Source organism: Ictidomys tridecemlineatus, chromosome 3 (assembly GCF_052094955.1).
Source record: "Ictidomys tridecemlineatus isolate mIctTri1 chromosome 3, mIctTri1.hap1, whole genome shotgun sequence".
Taxonomy (NCBI): domain Eukaryota; kingdom Metazoa; phylum Chordata; class Mammalia; order Rodentia; family Sciuridae; genus Ictidomys; species Ictidomys tridecemlineatus.
Genome location: NC_135479.1, coordinates 74,461,473 through 74,474,409, shown reverse-complemented (window position 1 = coordinate 74,474,409; position 12,937 = coordinate 74,461,473). Strand labels below are relative to the sequence as shown.

Here is a 12,937-nt window from a genome sequence, read left to right as displayed (position 1 = left end):
AGCCCCACCTCAGCAGGGAACTGGGCCCTGAGGGTCAAGGTCATGAATGAGAAGCTCCCTCAGACTGGGGGACCTGGGATGGACCCCCAGATGAAAGAACTGAATACAGAACCTCAACTGTAGAATTCCCATTATGGTCCCTCTCCATGTTCCCTTCTTTAAAGACCTGAGTATGGGTTCTTCTCTGAGTCAGGGCCCCACCTACTGCTAGGCTTCTGGTCCCCACACCACTCCCTATCCCGCCAGAAGATGTTTTGCCATGTTTCTCTGTGGTCTGCATACTGTGTAAGGAGGTCAGGGGCTGAAGACAGTCTCTAACCTGCCACACCCAGGTGCTGCCCAGAGTTGATGAGCTGCTGTTTAGTGTCCCCTGGAAGAATCTGGATCTCAACAGGTCCTGCTGTCCCTCCCCTTGGTGCTAGAGACCTCTGTGCACATGAGCGTGTGTGTGTGCATGTCCATTATTTCAGTGACTTGGTCCTGTGGGTCTAGCCTTTGTCCCTATGGACAAACCCCCATTGTGGCTCCTGCCTCCCTGGTGGATGATTCACCATGGGGGGTGGCTATGGGCAGTGAGCGGATGTGACTTGCGTCTGACCCACCCCTTGACCCAAGCCTGTGATGCCATGGTGCTGATTCTGGGGGGCATTAAAGCTGCTGTTTTAAAATGTCCTTGTTATGACTTCTTGGGGGTGATGTTGTGGGGGGCATATTTTCCCTTGGGGGAGTCAGTATTGCATGAATACAAAGTCCTGCTGCACTGCCATGGTCATTTTCCTGTGACCCTCAGAAAGAAGCAGATAAAGATGTGTCCTTACTGCTTGCTAGGAGGGGATGAGTCATAGGTGGGGGCTGCCTCATGCCGGGAAACACCCACCTCCCACCACAGTGGGCTAGTGGAGATAAATGGGCCCAGAAGTGGAGCAGAGGGTCAGAACATAGGATAGCATCGACTGATCCCAGCCCCAGCAGCCATAGACATCGCAACTTACCCCAGAGGAAGCTGTCAGTGGTAGGACTGGTGTTGGGTGGGGAGAGGTCTTGGGTGTTGAGTGGTCCTTGGGTTTAAGTTCATGGAGATATCTGGACCTGGGAGGGTCTGAGGTCTCCAGCTGCTTCTCTGCCTCAAGGATTCCCATTCCTACTACTTCTTCTTAAATCAGCTGTCTGTTTTTCTGACTCTGAATTTGTTTCCATCATGCTGTCTCTGGATGGTTTCTGTCTCTGTCTTTTCTTCCAGTCTCCTATTTTGCTCTGCCTTCATCTCATTCATCTCCCTTTCCTTCTCCTTTCCCCCCTCTTTTGTATTTTTGATTTCTCTCATTCCTCTTTTCAATCTTTCTGTCTGGGGGCCCCCCTTCTCTGTTTAGCTCTGTCTTGATTTACTCTAGCTTTCTTCTCATCCCTTCATCTTTGTCTCTGACTGACTTTCTCTCTGTTTCTGGCCTGGCCTCCCTGTCTCTTTGTCTCTTCCTCTCTCTCTCTCTGCTCTTGCCATCTGTCTCTGTCTGTTAACAATATTGACAGAGCCCCTTCCCTGAGCCTGTTTTCTCCTCACAGCCTGACCACATGATGACCAGGTGGGCTCCGCTGGTGCTGATGGTCCTGATGTTGGGCAGAGTCATGGTTGTTTCAGTGACTCCTATCCCAGCCTTCCAGATTCTTCCTCAGAACTATTCCCAGACCACTCCTTTCTCTGTGTCCTTGAAGAGCCCCTCAGCTACTGCCACAAGTCCCTCAGCTGCCTGGAGCTACTCAAGCCCTGTACCCCGCCTTGGACCACGTATCGCCCTCTCACTGGATGTCCCCATTGGCCTCCTACAGATTTTACTGGAGCAGGCCCGGGCCAGGGCTTCCAGGGAGCAGGCTGCAACCAATGCTCGCATCCTGGCTCACGTTGGCCGCCGCTAAGCCTGAGAGACAGGGTTAAAATGATGAGGTTGGTCTGGATGGAAAAACATAGAGGATGGCAGCAGAGCTGGATCATACTACATCTGGGCAGAGTGCACTTGAACACCACTGTAATAGGCCACTGCCAAATAGTGTCTTATCCCATCTGAGTATACCACAGTCAGGGGCTCTGGACACCTTGGACATTGTTATATTGATGTCTTGCCATGCCTGTGTACTCTACAGACTTACAGTATGTTTGGAAAGTTTGAACAGTACCATACAAGGTCACTGCCAAGTACAATATTGCCATGTCTTGGTGCTCCACAGTCACAGGTCATCTGGACATTATTACATGGGGTAACCATCATGTTATATTCAGAAGCCTCAAAACAAGAGACAAACACTGCATCTGAGATCAGTCCATCTAAGGCCTACAGGTTTTTTTCCCCTCCTAGGCCACCACACATGGAAGTGCTGGCTGAAGTTTACATACATGTGTTCTGCTTCATGAGGCAGCTTCTATCCCAGATAGATACGACTGTACACAGAAAGTCTTACCATTGTGTCTTACCTTCTGGGTGTCTGTGCACGTGTGGCTGAGTCTCTATGTGCTGCCTTTTACAAACAAAGCTCTGACAGCTGAGAATGTGAGCAAGATGTGTGTGTGGGGGGCGTGTAAGGGAACAGGGAGGAGTGGGTACTTGTCCCTCAAAGCTGCATGAAGCACACGTACCACATAACTGGGCATTGTCTTTCACATACCCAGTTTTGATTCTTGGAAACAAAGACTCGGGAGAGGCGGCTTAGTCTGCCAAGTTCCAATCTAACTCTATCCAGTCCTTACTGAATTATCCTGAGCAAAGGTGTTCTGTAAAGCAGAGTGATGCCACCAAGCTTCTTGGGAGCACTGAGTGACATAGTGTACATGCAGGTTGTGGCTGCAAGAGGCACTCAATAAACATCAAGTGATTGAAGGATGAGATGGACAAGAATCACATAGTCATGTGCACCCATGCAGTGACGCAGGAGGGTTGAGTCACACCTAGCTTTTCTGTCCTTTTGTCCACCCTCCTCCATCACCCTCTTTTAACTGATTTGGTCCCTTAGTTTGGAAGTAGGTTTTGCCTATTTCACATCTTCTACTTCATTACTGACCTAGAGCTAGGACTGACTTCCTGGGTGCGAGGACAGGCCTGCCTGAGGATGGGGCAGGCACTCCAGGCAGGGTAGACAACTCCACCGAAAGACAAGGGCAGCTCTTGGAAAGTAAAGGCAGCTCTGACTGTAAAGAGGCAACACTGGCCAGCTAGAGTGTGGCTGAGGGCCTGGATGAGGCCCCCAGTGTCAACTTCACAGTACTAAGCAGCCCTGGCGGGCGGGCCCAGGGCCGCTGGAGAGGCGGGGCTGCTGTACTCTGAGCCTGTCAGAGGGCGGGGTTGCCCTACTCTTCCCAAGCCGCAGGGGGCGGTGGCCCTGGTCAGTTCGGAGGCAGGATGGACAGAGGCACGTTAGGAGGCAGATCTCTGACCGACCCGGGGCTGGGGAGCAGCGGGCAGGGTAGGCACGGGGCAGTGTGGGGAGTGTGGGGGGAATGGGAAAAGACCTGGGCACAGTGAGGGTGGTACTGGAGGGGATATGAGAATGTTGGGATTTTCCCCCGGGTTTAGGGGTGCTCTAAGGAGGCATCAGTCTGTCACTGGCCTGGAGTCAGGGAAACACTGTTGCCTTGCAGGGGAGAGGGGGCTGGGCCAAGGGGGAGCTATAAATAGTGTCTTCCTTTAGTGGGGGGGGGAGGGACAGCCAGCTGGAGCTGCCTAAGGCCCTCCCACTTTGCCCCTTGCTGGCCTCAAAGGGGTCATATTCTTCTACCTCTCTTTTAAGGGGTCATCTAATTTGGGGATGACTAGAGGCTCATTGGGGAAGTTTTTCATATGATGTGGCTTTAGCTATTAAACCAACATTTCTAGGGCACCTACCATGTGCTTGAGCTGGTCCTGAGCTTTTGAAAGCACCTACTGTGTATTCTGTTTTGCTCATGTCTCTCTGGGCCCTTTCTCTGTGCCCTGACTTGTCTCAAATTACTTTGAGCATCTACTGTGTGCCCTGTGCTGGAGTGGAATCAGGAAGTAAAGATCAGAGTTCATAAGCTGCTTCTTACATGGTTTTATACCCCCAAGTCAGACCCTCACACTCTGTGTGCTCTGGGCTACTGGGGACAGTCCCTTCTGGAAATGGCTAGAAGAGGCCAGGATTCCTAAGGATCTCCACCCCCCGACCCCCCCAGCAATGGCAGCATTAGGAGGGGGAATAAAGAGGAAGGGAGGCAGCAGAGAGCAGCAGGCCCTGCTACAACTTGCCTGTCCCTATATACATGCCTGGGTACAGGGCTTGTTGGTACGTGTGCTTCTGCATGTGCATATGCAAGCTTGTGTGCACTGGCGTGTGAGTCTGTATGGCATGCATTGAGCCTGCCTCCCATCCTTATGCTGCGAACGGTGGCATATTGGTTCCACCAGAATTCAGCAACAGAAAAAACAGACTGGAAAGAGTATGAGCCTTGAGAACTATGGGTTGAAGACTTTAGCCACACCCCACGGCTTCTGGCCTGTGACACTGGGAGGGGGTTCGGTGGTCAGTGCAGAGGGGGCACCCTGGGAGCCAACTGGAATCAAGTCAGTTATGTTTGTGGTGGGGAGAGACAGAGCCAGACATGTTCACCTACGAGTACACAGTGATATCCCAGCAGGAAAGCTGGCACACTTTGGGATGCCCTGAGGAAGGAAAAGTCATGAGGACCAGTTATTTTATGGGGTACCTACTGATCCTGGGAGATGCAGAGAGCCAGGAGAGAATTTCAATGAAGTGAACAACCAAGAGCCTGGGTGTGGAGGTTCAGCAATAGTGTAAAGGTGTGGGAGGTGAGGTTTTGAAGGCTGGGAATTGAGCTAAGTTCTTCCTGCATTGTGGACTGGCTCTTGGACAGACCCTCAATTTTCTACCTAAGAAATAAGGCCAAGGGAGTGGAGATGGTGATTACCTTCAGAGTAGATGTAGACCTTGACTTTGGGAAGGGCCCTAGACCCCGACATTGACCTCCCAGATGAGTATATGGACATGGGAGGATGTGTCTGGGTCAGCCCAAGGTCAGCTGGGGAAGTGTGGGAGGTTACAGAGCTAAGGTGTTTCCTATGAATCAGGCTCATACTGTCTGGATGTAGAAATAGTCCTAGTTGCTTTGTCTTTCCTGGCTGTTTCCACTCCCTGCTCTCTACAAACATCCAGGAAGGCTACAGAAGAAGACAGTAGGCAGGCCTCAGGAGGTGCTGGGTGTTAGAGGAGACAGTCTCTACAATGAGTGTTGGACAGAGTGTGGGTGTGTGGCAATGATGTTTTGTTAGCCAGGATTGCCCCAAGATGGCCTTCGCAGTGGCCAGGCGAAAGACAGGAGAGTTGGCTGTGTCAAGAACAGAATGAGTGGCTTTGGGGAACTAGGAAGCAGGTGGATGATCACAAGGGCCCTGGAGGGGAATGGGTGGTGGAAAATGCAGCTGGAGAATGAGGAAGGAGGAAATGGTTGACCCTGCTTCAGGCAGGGCATTTCCCAGAGTAGGCAGCTAGAGCTGGTTTCAGGCAAGGTCCAGGTAGGCTTCCAGCATTTAGACCTTCTGAACCTTCATTTCCTTAAGTAGGCAAGATGTTTGTTATCAGTCATCTCAAGTCATGGAAGGAGGTGCAGCCTGAACTGACAATGAAGTCAGCTTTTTCTGCGTGCCCAGATCTTCTGGCTGGGTACACACTGGGTAGAGAACTTCAGTTTGCAGGGACCCTGCTAGGGATGTGATGGTGGACATCACTAGAGGGCAGTGTGATCCAGGTTCAAGCCATATTTGTGAGGGCTGGGGCAGAAAGTGTCCCAAATTTGGACAGGCAGGGTTGGCAATCATAGGAGGCAGAAGCCTGAAGGGGCTGGGCGGGTGCCAAACACATGAGAGTCCAGAAGGTTTCCCGAATTTCTGGATCTCTTCCTTGCCGCCTGTGCGTTTGCAAAGACAGGCAGGAGATAAATAATATACTGAATCAGAACACTAATTTGTTTTGGAACAGATTTCTCAGAATGATTTGACACATCACATTTAATCTACACCACAATCTCTTAAGACTAATGACCAGCGCACCCATTTTCCTGATGAAGAGGAAGAAGCTATTTAAATTATTTTAAAAATGCATAAACTTACGATGAAAATTTAATTGGTAAAAATGAAATCCTGGCAAGAGAATTAAGATGTGGCCAGGGTTTAGTGAATCCTCAAATAACTCAGTCACAAGATCCTGCGCATTTGCTCTAGGAGGGCAGGAGTTTAGTTTGTGCTCCCCAATAGCCAAAACCAAGAGAGAAACTCCATCGATCCTGAGATCTGTCATGTGTCTGTGCATAGGATAAAGGAGCTCTTCCTGCGGCGAGGAGCAGGTTGGTTTTATGGACCGGGGAGAATCTCAAGGCTCGAGCCAAACTAGGTGGTTCAGCGCAGGACCAGGAGGGCGGGGCAATTAATGGCAGGGACAGCGGACCAGGAGTTGGAGTCCCGCGGGAGCCGCCAGGCTTGTTCAGATTAACCCGGCCCTTCAGATCACGCAAGCCTCGCTGTACTGCGCGCAAACACTTCCCTCCTAGGGGACTGGAGGTCAAGCTCAGCAGGAAGCGGAAGCCCTGCTTGCCGTGGAGGCGGGGCTTAAATTCTCTGAGAGGGGTCAGGGAGACCCACAGAAATCAGCAGAGCGTGATAGGCTCGCGCATCCGGGGCGGGGCCTGCATAATCCGGGCATTGGGCCTGGTGGAAATTGAGCATGCGTATTCTCGATCCTGACCGAAAGGACGGGGCGTGCTTGGTCCAAAAAAAAAAGGACTGTTGGAAAGGTGGGCATGCGTAGTCGGAGCCTGGTCCTTCTGTTAGGGTGGAGCTTATTCATTTAGGGGCGGGACCCGAGGGAAGACTGAAAAGCGTTGTCGCGGCTCGAAGAGGGGCGGGGCCTGGGGGGCGGGACCTCGGGTGGCCGGAGGTGGCTTGGCTGTTGGGTCCTCAGCGGCGCAGTCCGACTAGTCTCGGCCCGGGGATGGCGTCCCCACGGGAACTGACCCAGAACCCACTGAAGAAGATCTGGATGCCGTACAGCAATGGGAGACCTGCTCTGCACGCCTGCCAACGTGGTGGTGAGGGGAGGGAGGTGCACCGGGATGGGTGGATAGAGGGCTTGGGTGGGAGTCTCTCGTGGGAGTCCCTCGTGGAGAGGGAACAGGGGACTGGTGGGGAACCGGCAAAGGCTATTATAACTGGTGGGAGGAGTCGGGGTTTGTGGGGGAGTTGGGGACGGTTGCAGAGGCGTGACAGTGGTGGGCTGAAGTGTGGTGGAGCAGGGGGTGGGTACAGGTGTGTGGGGCTATTTCTGCTTGATAGGGTAGGTCTGGCCACCCTATCGGGGAAGGCATTGGCTCCTTTGCTCCTCATTCTGTACCCAGGGTCTTCCGCTAAGGGAATACTCCGTGGAGAACTGAGCTGTGTGGCACTAGGAGAATCACTTGGCCTCTCTGAGTCCGAATTTTCAAAGGCCTAAGTATGGGCTAGTCCTCCAGAAGGAGGATGGGTGCTCCTTGGCCTTAATACCACGTTTTGGGAGGAGCTTTAGGGAATTACAAATGTGGTCAGGATAGAGGCAATAAGATCACTATGCCATATGGACCCATCTTTGTGTCCATGGGGATGTAAGCATCTACATGTTTTATAGGTGAATAGTAAAACGCAAGGGAGGAACATCTAGAAAATAAGCTGAAATTTGTGGAATTGCTAAGGGACACCTCTCCTGGAGTCCTGGATATGCAGCTTTTTGTTACCAAGGAAAAGAAAGATTTGTTTTAGGAGTAACTGAAATATTGTAACAGATTAGCAACTTGGCAAGGATCTCAGAGAACATCTAGTTCAACTGGTGGTGCGGATGTGGAAATGGATATTGGGAGATTGTCTGATGTGCCATGGTCTCCCTGAACTCCTGACCTCTGCTTATGTGTGATAAGGCAGGGAGGGGGATCCTCTGTGCTGGTGCTGCCAGGCTAGACTATGGCCATAGCTTTGACAATAATATGAGCCCTCCAGGAGAGGTTTGTGTGTATTTCTGATCATACTGTGAGTCCTGGTAAGGGTGGCTGTGGTTTATTAGCTGATCAAGTTCTGATGAGGCCTTGGCCATTCAGGATTCACATTTTGAGTCATAAGAGGCTATGGCCTCAGCCTGGCCAGCCCTACTTAGACTCTTCTGGAAGTGTGGTGGCTGAAGCTCCTCTCTCTTCTAACCAGCCTGTTAGGGCTGTGATGCTGACTAGGGGGCAGCTGCTATTATTTAATAAAGGGAAAGGAGTAAAAACCTTGATTTTGGAAGTGGGAATATTCAAGCTATTTACTGGCTGAGCTGTGTGGCCTTGAGCATGTAGCTGACCTTCCAGACTTTGGGATCCTTATCTATGCGAAGTGATAGTCATCATCTTTGATCCATGAAATGGCTGATTGACTGAGGAGTGTCTTTGCTGCCAGCACCTTCACTCACAGTTGGAAATTCTTCCCCTGCTTGATGAAATTCAGAGCCACTCCTGAGGGCCCAGAGGCTCTTACATTCCCCATCATTGGCCTCTTAGCTCTGACCCAGAGGAGCTCTAGGGTGGGGCAGGCAGGGCTAGGGATAAAGAGGGTCCCAGGGATCACAGCAGGAAGAGCAATTTTTCTGATGACTTTTCTCATCCAAAAATGACAAGATTCTTACTGTTTGAGGATAGGACCAGTGTGTGCAGAGGACCATAGGAGGAGAGAGGACTTTTTGTCTTTCTGAATGGGACCACCATGCACCGTGTGTGTGTGTGTGTGTGTGTGTGTGTGTGTGTGTGTGTGTATAATATATATATATTACACACACATATATATATATGTGTATAATATACATATAGTATATGTGTGTGTGTATATATATGTATGTGTGTGTGTGTATATATATATATATATATATACTCTGTCTTCCCTAATTTGGCCTAAGGAGGTAGGAGCAGGTATAGTTTCGAAATCTGTTCTAGACAATCGTGGCTCCCCTTTCAGTAGAAATGCTTCTTGTCCTAGGCTTCTTATCTCTTAGAGCTCCTAGGACCTTCAGCAGATTTGCAGGAAAGGCACCAGTGAGGGAAGCTGCATATGTTCAGTGTTATAGGAAGTGTGTTTTGTTGTTCTGTTTGCTCAGTATCGGGGTCCTTGTGGGCTCAGAGTTGCAGTTCTGTCTGCACACCCCAGCTCCTTTAGTCCGTGTGCTGTCTGTGTTCAAGAACTGTAGTGTGTTTCCTTTTTATCGTGACTGCAATTTCTCCACTGCTGGAATTTCCCCAGCATTTTGCTGTTGTAAGCAGAGCTGCTATGAATATACTTGAACTTTGGTTTTCTTTGGGTCATTTCTTGTTACTTATCTTGAGGAGCAGAGGTGATAGCTAATTTATTGCCTTGTTTTGTACCCTGGCTTGATTTGCTGGCCTGACTGCCCACCTTGCAAATTGATGGGAGAGGGGAAGGTGGATACTGTCACCAAATGATGTGGGAGGAAGTTAATGCCATGAGAAGAGGCCAGGGTCATCTCTGGGAAGACAGAAGATGTGAAGGGGTAGGGGATATAGAAACACAATCCTGAGGTCATGGGATCTATCCTCAAGAAGCAGTGGAAAGAGGTGGCCTTATCTTGGATCCCTTCTGATTAGTGCCTGATGGTCTACCCTTGAGAACTGTGGCTAGCCTGGCCAAGAATTGTGCAAACAGCACAGGGCCTCAGTCATCTGCTAGCCTGAGGATTCAGGACCTTGCCTAACTTGTATTTCTCTCATTTAGGCCAAAGCTGAGGTTTTTCTGCATGTTTCTTCACTTTTGTTCACTGTTGGTCTGTGGTCTGTAGGGTTCCTTCCTTCCTTTCCCTGGGGTTTGCAGATTGGGTCACATGGCCTTTTGCACAAAGGCCATGCACAGGAGTGATGAAAAATCCACTGGCAAGCAGGGACCTTTACTTCTCTGTGGGTCCTTCCAGGGACCAGTTTGTTGCCTTCACATCCCAAGTCCCAAGTGCAGTTAGTGCCAAAGTACATCTGAAACTTAGGCTGGTGTGCTGCTGGGATGAGGTAGATAGCACAGCTTCCTGGAAGTGGTTTGGTTTGTACATGAGTTTAGTGCTGGACTTTGCTGAGGAATTTTCATCCCATTTCATGGTGGGGACACCAAGGCTCAGAGTTGCTGGTGTCAGAATCAAGATAGGAATCTCTGCCTGTCCAATTCCTGATTTCCAAGCTAAGCTAAGAGCCCCCCATGAAGGGGGCCTGGCAGTCTATCTAAGGAGGGTTACTTGTGAAGGCAATTGCAGAACCAAGTGGGCAGACGACGGGCAGTGACAGTTTCCTATATCTGTTCATCAGGCTATCTGCTATGGTTTTACTGGCTCAGGTCCTAAGGATGATGAAAGAGAAGCTCTCTGAGGCTTCTGAGGTGAAATTAAATTTGATCTCATTAAGAGCTGAGTTGGATCATATGAGGCTGGCCGTTCTGTGGCCTTGGTGACTGTTCTAGCCAACTAAGGCTCAGAGGAGTGGCCCTTCCCTACCTCTAGCCTTGGCAACTTCTCAGGTTGGCACACTGACCTGTTGGCACATGATATCGTGGTGGACAGACTATCAGAAGGACTGTCCTTGTGGATATTGGTCTGGGCTTTTATTTTTAGCCACTGGTGGCCCATCCCTGGTAGACTTCTAGATGCCTCCCTTTTCCTGCCCATATTTCTTAAACACCAACATGGTACCAGGCCTCAAGACCCTGAATGGCTCAGACACTGCAGGCCTGCTTCTGCTCCAAGTGATCAGTTTAGAGAGGGTGATGGTGCACCAGGTGATCATGAAAGTACCACAGAGACAAGCTTGTTGAGAAAGCAGCTTTTAGTCTAGGCTTTGATGAAAAGAAATTCACCATAGGGCTGGGATTGTGGCTCAGTGGTAGAGCCCTCGCCTAGCATGTGTGAGGCCCTGGGTTCCATCCTCAGCACCACATAAAAATAAATAAATAAAATAAAGATATATTTAAAAAAAAAAAAAAGAAAAGAAAAAGAAATTCACCACAGGGAGGGCAAAACTGTGAGGCTTGTTGAGAGCCACAGTTTAGTAGGAATGACACCTGGCATTTTGCTAGAGGGAATGGTTGAAAGGTGACCCTGCTCCAGGAATAGGGCGGCTCTGGGATTAGGGTGGATCCTGCTGTGAATAGGGTGGCTCTGGGATTAGGGCGGATCCTGCTGCCTTGGGTGCCAGATACTTTGGAGTTCCCTTTGAGTTCTCCCAGGGTTCCGGGGAGAATGGGCTCGGAGAATTGGCGAGGGAGTGTATTCCCAAGAAGTGTGTGTAGAGTGCCGGTGAGAGTTCGGGAATAAAGAGTTGCTGTTTGAACCTACAAGGCTGTGTGGCGGCTCGGTTATTTTGTGCCCAGACAGTCTGCAGCAGAGGCTGTATATGCTGACAGCACTGAATGATTGCTGGGATGGGGGGAACATGAGAATATTAAGGTATGGATTCCTGAATGAGAGAGGCAGGCACTGAATACCCCTTGGGTCTTCCATGCATAATGTCTGGTTGAGCTTTATATTTGCTGGTGCACATCAGAATGATAGCTGGTAAAATCCCTGTTGTGTCCACCAGAGCCAAGACAGTCCTGAGGAATAGGGATCTGCCAGCTTGAGACTGAGTGTGGGGTCTTCAGGGAGCTGTCTGATGCCAGGAGGCCTGGAAGGTACAGCTGATGCCAGTCCTGTGCCCTGAAGCTGAGAGACCACAGTCAGAGAAGGAGGGGTCCTGGCTGTGTCTGACACTGTGTGCTGCTTTCCTTCCAGTTTGCATGACCAACTGCCCAACGCTCATTGTCATGGTGGGCCTGCCTGCCAGGGGCAAGACCTACATTTCTAAGAAGCTGACCAGATACCTGAACTGGATTGGTGTGCCTACTCGGGGTAAGCCTTCTAGAGGACACTGGGGGATATGTCGGGGAGGGGAAGAAGAAAGAGAAGGCCAGATGGTGGGGAAGGATCCTGGTCAGGAGTTGGTAGGTTTACTGTTCTGTGAAAGCTGAGCCTTTCCTTCCTCTCAGAATTCAACGTTGGCCAGTATCGTCGGGACATGGTCAAGACATACAAATCTTTTGAGTTTTTTCTCCCGGACAATGAAGAGGGCCTGAAAATCAGGAAGTAAGTATGTTGGGTGTGGGGAAGCACTGTTGTTGAGAAGGCCAACAAATTATCACCTACTTGCTGAGAAGTTCTTGTATCTTCTAGAGCCGAGCAGCTGGTGAATGCCTGAGCTGTTCCTGAGCCCTAGCCTTGTTCTGCCTCAATGGCTGTGTTAAAGCCATTCTCTGGACCTCTGAGGATGTGGTGGGTTGGGATATGATGGATCTAGAAACAAGAGGAAATGGTATATAGTCTCTTGGTGGCTGGCCCATTCCTACCCTGGTGTAAGGATCCTTGGTAAGGGCATCTTGTAAGACTACAGAAGCAGCTTCAGGGAAGGGAGAGATAGGTTAGAAGTGGCTATGCTGAAGGACTATCACCCCAGGCCTTGCTGGTGGTGAGAGGAACCCTAGATGGCCTCAGGGATAGAGCAGGATGGGGTCTTTCCTCTCTTGCCCCAGAATAAGCACCTTCTGTATATTTAAAGCATGTTTGCCATGTGCTTGGCATGTTCTTGGCATCTGTGGATCATGCTTGGCTTTGTTTTGAAGTGGCCTGTATGCTTCCGGGTACGTAGTTCCCACTCCTACTCTTCTTAATGAGATAGAAATGTGCATATGATAACCTCATCCCCATTCAGACTTGAACTAAACACTTTATCCAAGGAACTGAGCATGACTGCTGGTCTGAGGAGCTATGCTGTGCTCTTCTGGCAGGTGTTATCAGGGTGATCAAGGAGCCCCTTGTCAAGCAAGGTTTAGTGGTACACACCCAT

The 12,937-nt window shown here is 50.2% G+C and overlaps 3 protein-coding genes across 10 annotated transcripts in view; all 3 read left to right on the top strand.

Annotated features, from left to right (window-relative positions):
• Positions 1–672, top strand: part of Col7a1 (collagen type VII alpha 1 chain) — a 32,999-nt gene extending 32,327 nt beyond the window's left edge. For both annotated transcript variants that reach the window (XM_078043152.1, XM_021727426.3), the window contains one exon: positions 333–672. In XM_078043152.1, coding sequence (XP_077899278.1) covers positions 333–349 — 17 coding nt within the window. In that variant the 3' untranslated portion in view covers positions 350–672. The remainder of the gene's footprint in view (positions 1–332) is intronic.
• Positions 673–1,098: 426 nt separating this feature from the next.
• Ucn2 (urocortin 2) lies at positions 1,099–2,836 on the top strand. The gene has a single exon (XM_040269664.2). The coding sequence runs from the start codon at positions 1,570–1,572 to the stop codon at positions 1,909–1,911; it is 342 nt and encodes a 113-aa protein (XP_040125598.1). The 5' UTR covers positions 1,099–1,569; the 3' UTR covers positions 1,912–2,836.
• A 528-nt stretch (positions 2,837–3,364) lies between these two features.
• The window catches only part of Pfkfb4 (6-phosphofructo-2-kinase/fructose-2,6-biphosphatase 4), a 41,861-nt gene continuing 32,288 nt past the window's right edge, over positions 3,365–12,937 (top strand). For 4 of the 7 annotated variants that reach the window (XM_013359424.4, XM_078043150.1, XM_040269662.2 and 1 more), the window contains exons 1-3: positions 6,912–7,102; positions 11,830–11,946; positions 12,084–12,180. In XM_013359424.4, coding sequence (XP_013214878.1) covers positions 7,006–7,102; positions 11,830–11,946; positions 12,084–12,180 — 311 coding nt within the window. In that variant the 5' untranslated portion in view covers positions 6,912–7,005. Of the gene's footprint in view, positions 3,451–6,910; positions 7,103–11,638; positions 11,730–11,829; positions 11,947–12,083; positions 12,181–12,937 lie in introns of those variants that run through there. The other 3 variants (XM_040269663.2, XM_021727424.3, XM_013359421.4) reach the window with 3 other exon arrangements.

What these genes read in the sequence shown, in the direction of transcription:
- Ucn2 (XM_040269664.2), top strand. Translation starts at nt 1,570, where the DNA reads ATGATGACCAGGTGGGCTCCGCTGGTGCTGATGGTCCTGATGTTGGGC.